At 38.7% G+C, this 17,035-nt stretch overlaps 1 protein-coding gene across 1 annotated transcript in view; it reads right to left on the bottom strand.

Moving 5' to 3' along the window:
- Positions 1-17,035, bottom strand: part of PCDH15 (protocadherin related 15) — a 665,248-nt gene that overhangs the window by 142,534 nt on the left and 505,679 nt on the right. Inside the window, exons 22-23 of the mRNA XM_043551059.1 lie at positions 8,134-8,274; positions 5,218-5,330 (exon numbers count right to left, since the gene is read on the bottom strand). Coding sequence (XP_043406994.1) covers positions 5,218-5,330; positions 8,134-8,274 — 254 coding nt within the window. The remainder of the gene's footprint in view (positions 1-5,217; positions 5,331-8,133; positions 8,275-17,035) is intronic.

The raw sequence follows: 17,035 nt of genomic DNA, 5'->3' as shown, positions 1-17,035 counted from the left end.
AGTTCCCTAGGACAGCAAAGCCTGGAGTGGCAGATTTAAAGGGAAAAGCTGCAACATGGGGGAAAAAAGTTGGAGCTGGAGGAAAAGAAGCATGCAGGTCAGGAGAAACAACATTGGAATCAGGGGCGGCTCTACAGATTTTGCCGACACAAGCAGTTGCCGCCGAATTGCCGCCTCCGAAACAGCGGCGGAGCTGCCGCTGAAAGCCGCCGCGGGACACGGACTGACGCCCCATTCTAAATGCTGCCCCAAGCACCTGCTTGGAGAGCTGGTGCCTGGAGCTGGCCCTGATTGGAACGAGAAAAGAATATGCACGCAGCAAACCCATTTGGAAAGTGGGGACAGACACCATACCTAGCTCCTCAAGCAGCCTAGATTCTAAAGGCACATCTACACTGAACGCTCTTTATGGTAAAAAGAAAAGGAGTACTTGTGGCACCTTAGAGACTAACCAATTTATTGAGCATAAGCTTTCGTGAGCTACCGCTCAAGTGAGCTGTAGCTCACGAAAGCTTATGCTCAAATAAATTGGTTAGTCTCTAAGGTGCCACAAGTACTCCATTTCTTTTTGCGAATACAGACTAACATGACTGCTACTCTGAAACCACTCGTTATGGTGGCATGTAGAAGAGATAACCTGCATGCATCCCTAGCCAGGGTATAAATAGCAGGGTAGATGGTGAGGCACTGCTTAGTGAGTGAAGACACACCTGAACCCTTAAGGCATATACCCTACACCAGTGGTTCTCAACCCCTTGAGGGTCCGTGAGCAGGTTTCAGAGGGTCTGCCAAGCAGGACCAGTGTTAGACTTGCTGGGGCCCAGGGCAGAAAGCCAAAGCCCCACCACATGGGAATGAAGCCCAGGGGAGACCCTGAGCCCCACCACCCAGGACTGAAGCAGCAGCCTGAGCAACTTAGCTTCACAGTGCCCCCTGTGGTGTGGGGCCCCTGCCAATTGTCCTGCTTGCTACCCCCTAATGCCACCCCTGGCTTTTATATGCAGAAAAGCCGTTGTAGTGGCACAGGTGGGCCATGGAGTTTTTATGGCATATCAGGGGGGCCTCAGAAAGAAAAAGGTTGAGAACCCCTGCCCTACACAGCCCTCTACATGCCAAGCAGTGGTTCTCCCATCTACACTGCTCTTTTACCAGCATAGTGTCCACTGCCTCGCTGCTCCTGGAGCCTTTACCCTCTGCCTTGCCATTTCTGGATCCTTTTGCTGCTTTCTGTAGCTACACACCACAGGGTGGATGCAGCCTGCTTTTCACTCAGGAGTACACATACTCTACACACCACCACCAGAGGTGTGCAGTGTAGATGTACCTTAAATTATTACCTAAAACAACTGGTGGGGGTGACATGTATTTTCAGTGCTTTTGAGATGAGTTGGTTTTATTGAATTGGGTGGTTGCTGGGGACATGGAATGGTATCTATCTCCCTTACTGATGGACAAGGTCCTGGATGCTTTCCCCTGTATGGTCAGGAAGGACTGACACCTAAAGAATACAGGGGGAAATGTCAGTGGGGAGCAGCAGCCCCAAATCAACTTGGTTTTCAGACAAAGGAAAATCTCAGGCTAGCCTCCTAAGAATTCTAGTTTCATTTTTATATTGAATTATTCTGTTTTGGGTTTCAGTGGCAAAGGTTTGCATAGCTCTCCTAAAATGTAAATTTATAAACAAAACAGCACGCTGAATTAATCAAGGACTGGAGAAAGGTGATGGGAAACTAACCGAGGTCTGCCCACAATCCCATAATCGTTCCATAATCATTGAATGTTCATATTAAAATGATAATCTGTGAAACAGTTAACAATGCTCACAATATAATTATCATTAAGCTTCAGAGCCAGTGAGCATTGATGAGACACTTGCTTTTACATACCCTTCTTAGGTTCTACGACAGCACTTCATCAGAAGATTTTCTCCATAACCTATCCTTTACATCATAAAGGTAAGTAATAAAATATGCTTACCCCTACTGTAGAGGTTTTTTAGATTCAGCACAAATATCCATCCATTTGAAAGTAACATGAAAGAATTAAAATAGTACCAATTTTACACAAAGATCTAGCTTCTGTTACAGTTTATATTCCATCTGACTACACTTTGTAAATTTAGTGAGATGTTTCCTTAAATGAAAAAATACCAAAGACAGCAGAAATAAGATCTCCAAAATGAAAACTCTCTTCTTAAACCACCAATTTGAAATTTCATACTATTCCTTTGAATTTCATATTGCTGTTTTAAAATATAAATCCTCATAATGTAAGGCTTCTGTCAGATTTTTGCAAATTTATTTTGTAGCTTATTACTTTGCTTCAAGAAAGCTATTGGTTTCAGAAATATTGATTCAATTTTTAGCTCTGGTAATAAAATGCTCATTATTGTTATTTGCCTAACCTATTTACAATTTCTAAGCTAGTGTACTTCAGTATAGCTGAACTGAAGTTAATACTACTACACTGATTTAAACCACCTTGTAACCTGGATCATTTCTATGTTTTGGGCATTACCATAATACAAACAAACAACAATAATAGTAGTAATAATCTAAAGGCTCACAGACTAGCATACTTCATTATATACTCTAACAACTTAATAAAAACTGAAATTAGTAAACAAAACATACCAATGACCTCAGACTGAATAGTTCGCTACATTTCATTTTGGAGCAAATATTTACAGCTAGGTTATAAATTTCTAGAAATATAGGGCTCATAATGCAGTTTTCTGTAAACATGAATCCCTCATTTTCAAGGAGGTATAAACCAGCTGTAAATATTTGTTCCATATTCAAATGTTGCAAATTAAGCAGTCCGAAGTCACAAGTATTGTTGTTTACTAATTTTCAAGAAAATTGGTTTGATCTTTATCAAATTGTTAGAGTGTAAAATAAAGTTTGCTTACCTGTCACCCTTTTGACGATTATTATTTGTATTATGGAAACACTCAAAAGGCCTCAGTCGGGATTGGGACTCAATAGTGCAATGTGAATGGTGTACATCGGCTGGATGAAAATTATCCAGATTAGAGTACAGCTAAGGTTTGTACACATGGAGACTTCGATTATACCTACAACATCAACATTTTCAAAAAGGGGTTAAGACTAAGCTTTACACAAACTATCCTTCACTCTAGGCAAATCATGGGAACTGTGCTCTTAATGGGAACGAAACTTCCAAATAATCACTGTTTTAACTGTGCCATTTTCAAACCATGAACTTTTCCAGTGGATAATGCCTGCTAATACCCAGAAGCTGTGGAGAGGTTTTATAAGTCAAAATGGAGGCTGGGACAAGATTGTGCTGACCAATAATAGCTTGGTTAATTTAGAGAAGTGGCTTGCAGAATGTTTTGCTATCCTGTCTAGATCAGACTGGAAAAAGATAAACATTTGCATATTATTTGTTGATGTGGCAGTTGGCTGGTCCCTCCATCGGTCAATATGAATTTTTGGTGCCTGAAACACAGTTAGATTTATCACCAAATATCATCGCCTCTTTGTTTGTTTGTTTTTGCTCCAATTCTTGTTTCTATGTTTTATTTTAAACTTTTCATAGTTTGGGGCTAAATCATCCCTGCCTGGGTTAAAAGTTGTGGGGAAGTTAGTTTGTTTTTAAATCTTCACAAGGATTCCCCCTTGTAATTCCACAGTGACTGTGGTTCAGTGAATCTTTCCCCTCACCATGGATCCCTCACAGTGTGACTCTATTGGAGCCATGTTGAGGCATAATTCTCACGTCTGTAGTGGCCCTGGCTGGAGCAATACAGGGAAGGTAGTAAGGCACAGGTATGGGTATGGAACAGAAGAGGGAGACTTACATCCCTCCCAGGCAAGTCAACTCTTCACTGTGGCCTTCCCAGTTCCCATAACCTCCCTCAGCACTGACTACAGACCTTGGGCCTCTGTGCTACAGTAGCAGCTGAGTCCCACATCAATGCAGAAGATGGGATCTCTGTGTTTAGAGGTATGCACCACATATGGAACTAATAAGAGTATGATGCAACCAATTTTTAGTAAGAGAGTTCCATTTTGTGGTTGCTATGGCCATGGGAATAGATATGAGCAGGACTGCTTCTCCTACCTCAACAACCAGGATAGCAGAGTGAAACAAGACAGCATCCTGTTCTCCAAACTGATCACCTCAAGGTAAAATACAGGGTTGAGCAATGGAATAACAGAACTATGCTTCTCCAGTCAGACACCTTTTATTCTTTGCACATCTGCTCTAATGAGCTAGACAATGGAATTTGGAAATTCTATGCTAAATTACACCCTCCTGCAGATTTATACAGGAGAGAGGATTAAAGGGAGCCAGGGAACTCTGAGAAGTTCACCTCAAGAAAATTCCTTCAAACTGTTCCTCCCAGTGGGAAGGATTTGGAGGTCTGTGAAGAAGGCATGCCGCACAGCCTCCTAAACTTATGTATCCCCAGGATCTACAGATAAAGAGATCCATATCCAGAACTTATGTATGGTGATGTCAGTGCAGCTCCTGGAGCCTACTTCCCTCCCAGTCCTCCCACACTTGTATATGTGCACACATACCTCTCCACCCTCTATCCCCTTTCCCGAGGAGTTGCAGGTTAACAATGCCACAGTTAATGATGCTTCTACTAGCACTACTTAGGCACAGACTTCCACTGTGACATTTCCCCCCATCTTCTTGGCCATGCATTCATGGAGAGGGGGATATGTTCAGGCAGAGGTGGTATTCTCCCCTTTGTGTAACTCCAGCCAAATTAGTTTCTTCTCCTCATAGTCGTCAACACTTTCTGAAAATCAGTGCCCTTTAATGTGTCTCATCTTGTGCACACAAAAATTGAGGAGCAACAAATAATTAGTCACTTTTAAAAAAACTGGTCTGAACTGCTACACTGATGTTATAAAAGCTTTCAGTACACCAGCATAATCAGTAAATATGGTCAGTCTTTCTATGCCTGGGTCCAAACAATTGTCAAGAGGCATAACATTCAATAACATGAGACTGAAAATGAAATGAGTACATTGTTAGCCTCTTGTATCATTACAAATTAGTACATTTTTGTGATAATTTACAGTGATAATAAATTTAAGACTGTGCAGGAAGCATCACAGAGTGGCATTAGCAGCACACTGTAATAATCACCAGCATACATAAGATAGGAGTTCAAAGAGCAGCTGTTTTAAATGTATCAAAAGAAGTACTAGTGATGGAAACAAAACACTATACCTGTATTCATCCTGGGTAAATCGTGGAATTACTGAGGGTTGCAATACAGCAATTTCTACAGTGGTGGTATTGAACTTCACAGGATCACCATCATCGTATGCAATGACCACTAGCTATAAACAAAACAAAAGTCACTCATTTAACATGGATAGAAATATTTTATGTCGATTTCTATCCAGGGTACCCTTACATTTTCAGGAGCTCACAAACCGGATATCATTTTTTAAAAATGCAAAACAGATGCTATCATAAAATAACATAGGGACATAATATACAAGCAAAAAAGGCAACGATAACCAGCTATAGGCTTAACTGATCATGCAAAGTTCAGGAAATCTTTAAACACACGTATGCTGCAAACTTCAATTCAAGTCTCCATTCTCTTATACAAAATACCAGCTCCAAAATACAGTGACAGCCCAAAGTACATTCTTTAAACTATCTAGTGGATTTCCTTAATATAGTGTTTGATCAAACCAAAGATAGGGTTGAAACCATTTCAGCTCTTCTACCATAACAGGTAAATCCCACTTTTACAAATCCTTATTTTGGAGATTCTGCATCCCTGTGGCTGATAATAGGCTATCACATGTTGTCCCTTTTTACAGCTCCCCAACTTATGGACGTTATCCCCCAAGAGCAAGGCTGTCTCATGATTCAAAACGGCACATTAAATATTGGCATGCCAGCATGACTTTGGGAACCTATATACATTTTAATGCTATTTTGTAATAAGGATTTTCTGTTTTCTCTGATTATAGATTGCCATCTACCTGCAATCTGAACATGATGACTTCACCTGCTGTACCATAGTGTTTTTTAACATTAAATAATTCCCTCAAAAAAGCTTTTCAGATTGAGAAAGATCAGATTTCCAAATTTTCAACAAAACTGTGAATTCAGTGCAGTTGAAAGGAGACAGAATTCAAAACTGAAGTCCTATACCCAAAGAACAAGTAATGCACTACAGACAGACCACTACTGTGCTAGAATAATAAATTAGAAAGATCTTCTTAGATAGTAAGGGTACTTCTCTTATTCTTGTTTCTGTTCACGTTTATTGCTTATTTGGTGTCCATGCCTAAATCCTAGATCCCTCAGCTGAGACAAACCAGGTTCCTTGTAAATAAGATCATTTATTCTCACTCTAAGCTGAGAGGTTTGAAGCACAGCTGTCAACTAGTAAGAGGAGAACAACCAGGCTACTGAGACGGAAAATGATAGGACAGCCTCCACCCCAATACCTCTGCCCCTAAGGTCAGTTTTATCTCAAGAATTCACCACTCTTGAGTTACTCTGCACCTCACTCCAGCACAGCCCTTCTATCCCCCTTCCGCATGACGCCCATCTCTTCACAGAATCAGTAGGGTCAGTGCAGAGATAACATATGTAGGAATGTAGCTGCCATGTCTCCCATAGCTGTGTAACTGGGCTTCAGAATTTGACCGCTTAATGGAGAATTCATGGGAAGCATACAGGGGTGATAGAAAGCCTGTATCATATTAATACTAATGTGAGCACAAAATAATTCCCCCTCTGGAAAATTTTATCCATGTATTGACTCAAAAGCAAATCAGAAACTTTTCATGTTGTCAGATTAATCCACAGAATGCAACATTATTCATGCAGAAATGTGAAACAGTGACTGGACAGGTTTATTTCATTACATTTAAAAATAAACAAACATCTCTTCTATCCTCGTTTCAAAAATATATAAACAAAAGGAAGGGGAAAAAACATGACTTAAGGATATTTTGACAGATGGTATTTTCCACATCAGGAAATTAGACATTAAAAAACCCCAATCATTACAAGATACATTTATACTTTTTTCTCCCATTGACATTTTGTCATTTTCAACTCGGAAAAAATGTGATTAAGAAAGAGCTATTATAACCCAACAAATCAAATGAAAAACACTAATTGTTCTACATTTGAGCCTCCGTCTTCAGGTACAATGAAAACAATACCACAAAAAAATTTAATTCTTAGTCAAATTATTCTTTGCCATCAATTTATTTTTTTAGAGGATGGCTTTAATAAACTGAAAATCCCATCAAAGTTTCATCAAAACTTTATGCTGAATTTCTTACCACCATCAGACAATTAATAGAAACAGCATTTTCATTCTAATTATGCTTTTTGATAGGCTTTATACAAGACAAATACGTAGACAGATACCCAGTACTACCTCTTATATAACTTTCAGAGAGACGGCTTCTCTTCCCCACCCTGCTCTTTTAAGAGAATCTTAGACATATCTGGAATCAAACTTTGCCCTGACTTGCACTCTGTATGACTCTTCTGAAGTCAATGGGTTTGGATAGAGTGTATGGTAGGGGAGAATTTAGGTGGTTCTCATTTGCCTTGAAGATTCATTCTTCCATCCGTTCAAAACTACCATGTCACAACCACTATCATAGTGCCTAACTGGAGGAGGCTTTTCCTGTCTGTCTGCATCTAGCTACTGCATAGCAACACTGCTCATTAACAGACCTGAGAGAGATCATTCTTAATTTTTTCCTCCAGAAACTGCACAGATTATTTCACAGCTCTCATAGCTTTTGCTAATCTGAAAGTAAACAATGAGGGCTTGGAGTCTGTCTCTCCTATATAACAGGAAAATATACTGCTAGTAGGCCACTTGTGGCCCTGAGGATAAATTTTGTACTAATTATGGATATAGTTTGATTTAAAGAAACAAAACCAAAAATAATATCTCCAGAACAGTAAGTCCGAAAATTTAGAAAAGAGGAAACAAGGTTTTAATTCAAACTACATTTTCTTCAATCACAAATGAAAACTGGTTAAATTTGAAATAATACATAATATAAAACCAAAGGTATAAATGAAATAACATTTGTCATATTTCATATTTTTATTCATGTATATGCATATGCCTGCTGATATTCATACCTTAAATATTGTACTGGGCTCTTCATTAAGATTTACTCGAGTTACTACACGTCCTGAATTTTCCTCTACATCAAAAATGCTGGCACTGTAAGGGAACTGGATGACATCTACTTTGTACCTTACACGACTTGCTGGTGTACCCTGTAAAGCAAATGCATATTTACAATTGGAAGAATTCAACACAAATATTGAAATACTTTCTTAGTTTTGCACAAAATAAGGAGATGTATAAAGAATGGGATAGAAAACAACACTGGAAAATATTATAACATAGACTGATGGCCTATCCCCATTGGGAAAACTATGTTCATTTCTAAGGGATTCTCCCAAAAAAGATACAGCTGCCCTTGAAGAGGTCCAGAGATGAGTGATGAAAATTATTAGAGGTTTGGAAAGATTTCCTTATGAAGAAAGATTGAAAAGACGGGACTGTTTAGTTTAAAGAGGATATAAATAAGGGGTGAAGATATAAACAAGGGGGGAGGGTTTACAAAATCATTAATAGAACAGAAAAGGTAAATCTCATAATACAAGAACAAGGGGACATTCACCGAAACTGAAAAACAACAAACTGATAAAACGGATAAAAGGAAAGAGTTTTACACAACCTTAGGACACTTGCCTCCTTCCTCAGACATCACTGAAAAAGGCATAGCACTGCCTATGAGCTTTTCTAAACTACATCCATTTGCACAGAGAATAAATAACATTAGCAGACTGTTAAGAGACTGCATTACAAAATTGTGTGCGTATGCAAATATAGTTTTAAACCACTGTTATAGCTTTGACATACTCAACCAATTTTCACCAGACCACTAAGAGACACCTTTGTGGCATGGGGACGCTCCATCAAATTTCAAGTTACAAGTTGAAGCTGTTCCCCTTTGTATAAATAATTGAAAGATCATTGGAGCAGGAACTTGAAGTTGGATCCACCACATCCCAGGTGAATGTCCTAACAATTGGACATTGGACATAAGGCTGTCATTGAGAGCAGCATCACAGTCTCCTTCTTGTCCTCTGGGAATGGTGCCTAAGTCCCCTTATGAATTTAGCTCACAGCGATTTTTTTCGTCCAAACGATGTGGTGAATTTGTGCCAAACACATTAATAATTTGGGTCAACCAAACCTGTATTTTTCAGGGAATAACTCATTGGTTACAGCATTTTGCCCAGCTCTAGTCCTGACCAGCTCCAGAGCCTGAAAATTACTTCTTAGAATAGGAATGTTTGTGCAACCTTAACTATGTGTGTTTTTACACCAATAAGAAGATCAACAGTTACTTTAGCTAAGACAAACACTAGAATGCATATATACAAATGTGAAACACAAAAAAACATGAAAAACAATGAAAATGAAATAAAAAAAAATACTCACTCCCACAGTGGTGGCTCCTGTGGTTCCTGTCCTGTCCTATAAGACTGGGACCAGTTTCCCGTTCCCAGAGTTGTGACCTGGCACATGAGATGGCAGCACCTTTCAGGCCAAATTGGAGTGAGTGGCATTGTGACCCAGTGTGCCAGGTCGCAATACACTGAGTGGGAAGCCAGGCTCAGCTCAATGGGACAGGAGCCACCTCTGCAAAGTGAGTGTGGGATGTGCTCATTCTGTGCTACCCAACCAGGGCCTCCCACCTCCCGGGGGCAGGAGCCAACCCCCTGGGTTGCGGGGAGGGGAACGGATAAATAAATTAACAAGATATACCCCAAAATAGAACAAAAACTATTATTAAAATAAAAAGAATTTCATGGGTTTTTTAGATATAAGCCCTCATGCATCAGGGAACAAACCAAAAACTGATTGATGAGGTTTAGAAAAAAACTATGTCTATGGGCAAGTTACTCCATAAGTGTCCATTTTGGACTTTCTTGTAGCCTACGAAGAAGTATCTGGTATTGGCCACTGTCAGTGACAAGACACTGGACCAGACAGACCACTGGTCAAATTTCTAACTGAATGTCCACCAATTTCTAATGGCATTGTTACTTTAATAATTATATGCTTTGAGCCAAATGCTGCTGTTACTCCTCTGATTCCATTCAATTTGATGGAGTTTCATAGTTGTAACTGAGAGCATTATTGGGATCTATGATTTTTGAGATTTTTAGCTGGCAGAGTAAGGAACAGAGGCATTGCTTAAGGTTGTCCACCCTCTAATGTAGCTTTCAGCAACATTTTAATTAGAGTATAATTTCCAAAACACCATATAGACATACATTTTGTTTTTCAGTTTCTCAAGCATATCCACCTCTGTATGTAATTAAATAATTAGGATCAGTTAGTCCACAGGTGTGCAACAGGAGCTGAGAAGGGCATATGCACCCCCGGGTGCCTGTGCACACCAGTGGAGTAGCAGTCCTACTGCTCCTCAAGCACTTTACTGGTTGATCCAGGTATTCTGGAGGCATAAGTCACCCCAAGAGGAACAAGATGGGGGATGCCATGTGCAGGTGCTCAAGTAAGTGTATGCTGCACTCCTGTAGAGATGCACCTGCTGCCCTCCCCTTGCCTGGCAGGGAATTCAATGTGCAGCTGTGCTTTAAAAGCACTGCTGAACTGTTAGATATTGGATTTTGTTTTACATACAGAATCAGAAAACAAAAAGAAGGATGTACTCTTCATCAGCTGTCAAGGCTTGCTTACCAGTGCTGATAGAAAACACAATGTATCCATTTGATTTTAAGTAGCTACTGTAATTAACAATTATATACTGAGCCCCCATCCAAGGAAAGGGATTTATTACAGAAAGTCTACGTCTATCTGTGCATGTCTCACACAGATCGCAGACACATTCACTACCAGAAAAACAAATTAAAAGGGGAAGCAGAGGAAAGGCAAAGGAAAGTAAGAATCAATACTGGGCGGTTATAACAAATTAATTTTTCAGCTACTGTAACCTGACATGATGACATATTAATATTAACAAACTAAATAAACAGCATTTTCTAATAGAGGTTCATTTAACTGATTTCATCTCTATTAATACTAATATCTTAAATAAAAACATTTCCTTTAAAAGGATGCAATTAACTAATGCAGGGGGTCGCAAACTGTGAGCTACAATTCAGTCCTGGTTGGTCTGCCAGCACAACTGCATTCTCCAGTCCAGCAAATCTTTAACTCCATGTGACTCATGTAATGTAAATAAAAGCTGCATATTTTGGACAGAGTATTGAAAAAACTTTATTTTTTTAAAAATCAATCTGCACAATGTCAAGTTTAATTCTCGCTAGGGCTGTCAATTAATCACAGTTAACTCACGCGAGTAACTCAAAAAAATTAATTGCGATTAATCGCAGTTTTAATCACACTGTTAAACAATAGAATACAAAGAGAAATTTATTAAATATTTTGGATGTTTTTCTACATTTTCATATATATTGTTTTCTGTGTTGTAATTGAAATCAAAGTGTATATTATTTTTATTACAAATATTTGCACTATAAAAAGGTAAACAAAATAAACAGTATTTTTCAATTCACTTTGTACAAGTACTGTAGTACAATCTCTTTCTCGTGAAAGTGCAATTTACAACTGTAGATTTTTTTTTTTTTGGTTATATAACTGCACTCAAAAACAAAGCAATGTAAAACTTCAGAGCCAACATGTCCACTCCGTCCTACTTCTTGTTCAGCCAGTTGCTAAGACAAATGCATTTGTTTACATTTATGGGAGATAATGCTGTTTTCATCTTATTTACAATGTCACCAGAAAGTGAGGACAGGCATTTGCATGGCACTTTTGTAGCCGGCACTGCAAGGTATTTACATGCCAGATATGCTAAACATTCGTATGCCCTTTCATGCTTCGGCCACCATTCCAGAGGACATGCTTTCATGCTGATAATGCTCGTTATAAAACTAATGCGTTAATTAAATTTGTGACTGAACTCCTTGGGGAAGAATTGTATGTCCCCTGCTCTGTTTTACCCGCATTCTGTCATATATTTCATGTTATAGCAGTCTCAGTTGATGACCCAGCACATGTTGTTCATTTTAAGAACATTTTCACTGCAGATTTGACAAAACTCAAAGAAGGTACCAATGTCAGATTTCTAAAGATAGCTACAGCACTCGACCCAAGATTTAAGAATCTGAAGTGCCTTCCAAAATCTGAGAGGGACGAGGTGTGGAGCATGCTTTCAGAAGTCTTAAAAGAGCAACACTCCGATGTGGAATCTACAGAACCTGAACCACCAAAAAAGAAAATCAACCTTCTGCGGGTGGCATCTGACTCAGATAATGAAAATGAACATGCGTCAGTCCATAGTGCTTTAGACTGTTATTGAGCAGAACCCATCATCAGCATGTACCCTGGAATGGTGGTTGAAGCACAAGGGAAAAAATGAATCTTTAGTGCATCTGGCACATAAAGATATTGTGACGCCGTCTACAACAGTGCCATGAGAATGCCTGTTCTCCCTTTCAGGTGATACTGTAAACAAGAAGCAGGAAGCATTTTCTCCTGCAAATGTAAACAAACTTGTTTGTCTGAGCAATTGGCTGAACAAGAAGTAGGACTGAGTGGACTTGCAAGCTCTAAAATTTTACATTTTTTATTTTTGAATGCCTTTTTTGGCACATAATTCTACATTTGTAAGTTCAGCTTTCATGATAGAGATTGCACTACACTAGTTGTATTAAGTGAATTGAAAAATAATATTTTTTTGTTTACAGTGCAAATACTTGTAATAAAAATAAATATAAAGTGAGCACTGTACACTTTGTATTCTGTGCTGTAATTGAAATCAATATATTTGAAAATGTAGAAAACATACAAAAACATTTAAGTAAATTATATTCTATTATTGTTTAACAGTGCAATTAATCGCGTGATTAATCATGATTAATTTTTTAATCACGTGATTAATCATGATTAATTTTTGTAATTGTTTGACAGCCCTAATTCTCAAAAGTACAATGGTGCATTTCACTGCAAGGTAACCTAGTTATGTACATGGAGTCCGCCATTTACAACTATAGAAAATGCCAAGCAGTATTTCAATCTGACATGGATCGATTTATTTTTCAAAAATGAGAAGGGTGCACTGGTGGTGAAGATAATGAAAGTCCCAGACCATCTACGGCTACACAAAATGAGTCAGCCAAAAATATAAAGGAAATGGGAAGAAAATATGATACATACTTGAAGACTGAATTCTTCTTTACTGGATCGGATGAGTACCTGTTGCCTCAGTGTGTTATAATATAATTATTTTATATTTTTATTTATAATATTTTATTCTTTTCTAATTAGTAGAGAGTAGGGCTGGGTCTTTTCCTTACACAGCATAGAAATTCAGATTTTAACATTAAACAAATAAAAAACCACAATATAGTCTTCAAAGCTGGACAACTATTGTTTTAAAATCAACAAATAACCCAATATGTTCTTTTAACAATTTTGTTAACATTTTTGTGTTGCTTATTGTTCAGTTTTATACATTGTACTTTTATACATTGTGTTTTCCCTGTTTGAACACCACATTTTGCTCTCAACATTTTTTAAAGTGTAGTGTACTAAAACTGTTCTTGAAGCATTTCTTCGAGTGCACATTGCTAGGAATTTCTATTATTACAATTGTTTACATTAAAATGAAAAGGAAACATGTACATTGTTTATTTACGGTGTTATCATTTACATGTATGTAATAATTAAAATAAATAATTTCCCTCAAGAAGTGTTAATAGTGGGCTGCAGTACCAATTGCAGCTGCACAGGTGGGCCTCAGGGAAAAATGTTTGTGAATTCCTGAACTAATGTATCCATTACCTTCTGATTATCATTCCATTAATCTCCCTCTAGGAACCTCTAAGGAACAACCTTTAAGTACCAAGACCAAGTCCTTAGGCACTGTTTAAACAATTGCTGGTCCCAAATTAAATGAATGGATGGGTCCTTTGCAGCAGTGATTCTCAACCACGGGTCTGGGCCCGCCCTAGGGGGCCGCGAGCAGGTTTCAGGGGGCCACCAAGCAGCGCCGACATTAGACTTGCTGGGGCCCAGGGCAGAAAGCCGAAGCCCCACCACATGGGGCTGAAGCCCAGGGCCCTGAGCCCCGCCACTTGGGGCTGAAGCTGAAGCCTGAACAACTTAGCTTCGCGGGGGCCCCTGAGGCATGGGACCCCAGGCAACTGCATTGTTTGCTACTCCCTAATGGTGGCCCTGGCTTTTATATGCAGAAAAACAGTTGTGGTGGCACAGGTGGGCTTTGGAGGTTTTTATAGCATGTTGCAGGGGCCTCAGAAAGAAAAAGATTGAGAACCCCTGCTTTACAGTTTGTGTCGATCCTTATGATCTATCAAGTGGTATGTTAAACAAAGTACAGAAGTATATATCCCTGGGATGCTTAGAAAGTTACAGCTGTTAGCCAGCTGGGCGAAATGCTGATGTTGATAGCAAAAAAACTGAGGCTGTATGATGAAAGGGCAGCTGCTGTAGAGCTCTTCAAGGCTTTGCAGAGTCTGGAGTCTCCTTGGAGCTTAATTAGTCTATATAAAACTTATACTTTTATTTTAAATAAAGTATTTCCTATTAATCAGGGCCATCTCTGAATTTAAGAAAGGTATTTTTATTTGTTTTTCCAAACTGAGATTTTTGCTTGCTTATATTGGTTAATATAAAATCATTTATTATTCTTGTTATTATCAGTCTACCCAATCATTATCCTCGTTACTTTTCTTCTTTGTCACTAGGAACCAGCTGTGCTCTCTTTCCAATCAGAGACAAGATTCCTCTTAGACAACTGGCAATTCCTTTTCAGACTGCTTTCCCATCTGTAAAATCTGTAAACTTATTTTCTTTCCCTCACTCTTTGCCTACCTTGTGTACTGATATAGTAAGGTCTTTGAGACAGGAGCTCCTACTCTTGTTCAATACCTAGCACAATGAGGCACCAATCTTGTTTGGGGCCTCCAGGCACTGTAACTACTATTGCAACAACAATTGTACAATCAACACAAGATGCAAACTTCCAAAACATATACTTTCCCCCAGCCTATATTACAGGATGAGCTGGCTCAGGGCTTCAGAGAGGAGCTTAGTGCATCAGGGAGGTGAATACCAAATGTACTTTCAGCAATATATCATGAAACATGTTCACAACTAAGCAAACCAATTTATTCTGTGGAGGGGCACAAAATTGAACAGAAACACTAGCAGTTGAAATGATGGTTTCCCATCATGACAAATGTTCTGTATGAAATCAACTGCCAACCAAACAACCATCATGAGATCCCCTTCAGACCTGTTAAAGCAGCATTGCCTCAAGTGAGTTGAGTTAGTGGGACACTGCACTATAGCATTTATCAACTTTGTTCTGTTTAATTATTAAAACTGAACATGTTTCATCTTTTATACCAGTATCTGACAAAGAAAATTTCAGAAAGTTCACCTCCTTTGAATTTCTAGTTGGAGTGTTGGATTAGACATTCAGTGACTGCACCTTCCTCTATCAGAGCCATGCAGCTACTGTATGAAATGATGTACAGTTACATCATTTCATACAGGAAAACAGTTCAATCTCTGTGAATATAAATTACATGTTGAGGGGCTCTATGAGGAAAAACAACCAACAGCAGGGTGCAAAAAAGATATCAGAAAAAAATAGGAATAAAGCTTATATTGCCCTGAAATTTTCAGGTATTTTTGGATGAATCAGACTCTGCATGACCCAGTTTCACATTCAGAAACCAGAAATGTTGACTGATTTTCTAAATACAGGCAGATAGCATTTGAATACCTGCATTGTACTTAATCAGACCAATTATCAAAAGCCAATTTTCTCTGAAAGTTTAATGAAATATGATTGGTAACTTTCAATTGCATTTACTAATATGATACAAAATAGCTTTGCTGTTATTGATCATGCATTCTACGCCGCATGTCATCAAATTATCAGTAAGTACAACAGTGAACTTGCAGCGCAAACTGCATCAAAACCAGGTGGAGAAGAAAATATAGTTTTACTAAAAGAAAGAACTTTTTCATCCTACTCAAATATATTCTGTTGATGATAAACAAGAGGCACTGAGAACACAAATTTATTTCTATTGAAACTATGTAAGATAGCTCCACTGATACTATGGTAATGAACACTGCAGAACATAGCTGCCAGATTTTACTCATGGTGAATAGTATATCTGAAATCGATAGGACTCATCGAGGAGTAAGGAACTACTCAATGTGGGTAATGTAGCAGAATTTGGCTCTATTTATTTGGACTAAAATAACATATTGCACGTAAACATTTAATTCCAGTTGCAAACTGGTGGTCCCAGTTTTACATATGATTAAAAAAAGCTTATCTGTCACCACAGTACAAGAAGTTTAGAGCTTAATCCTTCCTGATTCTTACCAGGGTGCACAGTGGGGCTAGGGCAGAAGGACCTTTATCCATCTGTTGTGCAATCTGTAGACAAGCCAGTCTGCTCAGTTGTCCCTAGTCCCCGGGTGGTACATGGCACCCTGACGTGGGTGAAGAGAAAGTAGGGTGATGGACTTAATCCCCACTTTGTAGTTGCCTGAAGAACAGGACTGGCGTATAAGGGAAAGCATACACAATAAAAGAGCTTCATAGTGGGGACACTCCTCCTGCACACTGTGGAGTTGAGACAGTGAAGAACTGCACATCTAACTCAAGGGGGCTATGTCTACTGGGCCCTTAATGGTGTATTTTAAGAAAGAACATGCTTAATTATTAAAGTATTTAATTGGATATAATTTTAAAGATGTTCAGATCCTTGCAAACATGAAGAATTTCAAAGAGATCATAGTGTACCAAGGTGATTATACATTCAATGTCAGGAGGAAACCCAATTTAGTAATTTTTCTTCAAGATATGATTAGCAAGACATTACTTACTCAAATCCACATGATTTTGTTCAGAATGACAATCACCTT

Source organism: Chelonia mydas, chromosome 7, assembly GCF_015237465.2.
Source record: "Chelonia mydas isolate rCheMyd1 chromosome 7, rCheMyd1.pri.v2, whole genome shotgun sequence".
Lineage (NCBI taxonomy): Eukaryota > Metazoa > Chordata > Testudines > Cheloniidae > Chelonia > Chelonia mydas.
This window is presented reverse-complemented; position numbering and strand designations above follow the sequence as displayed.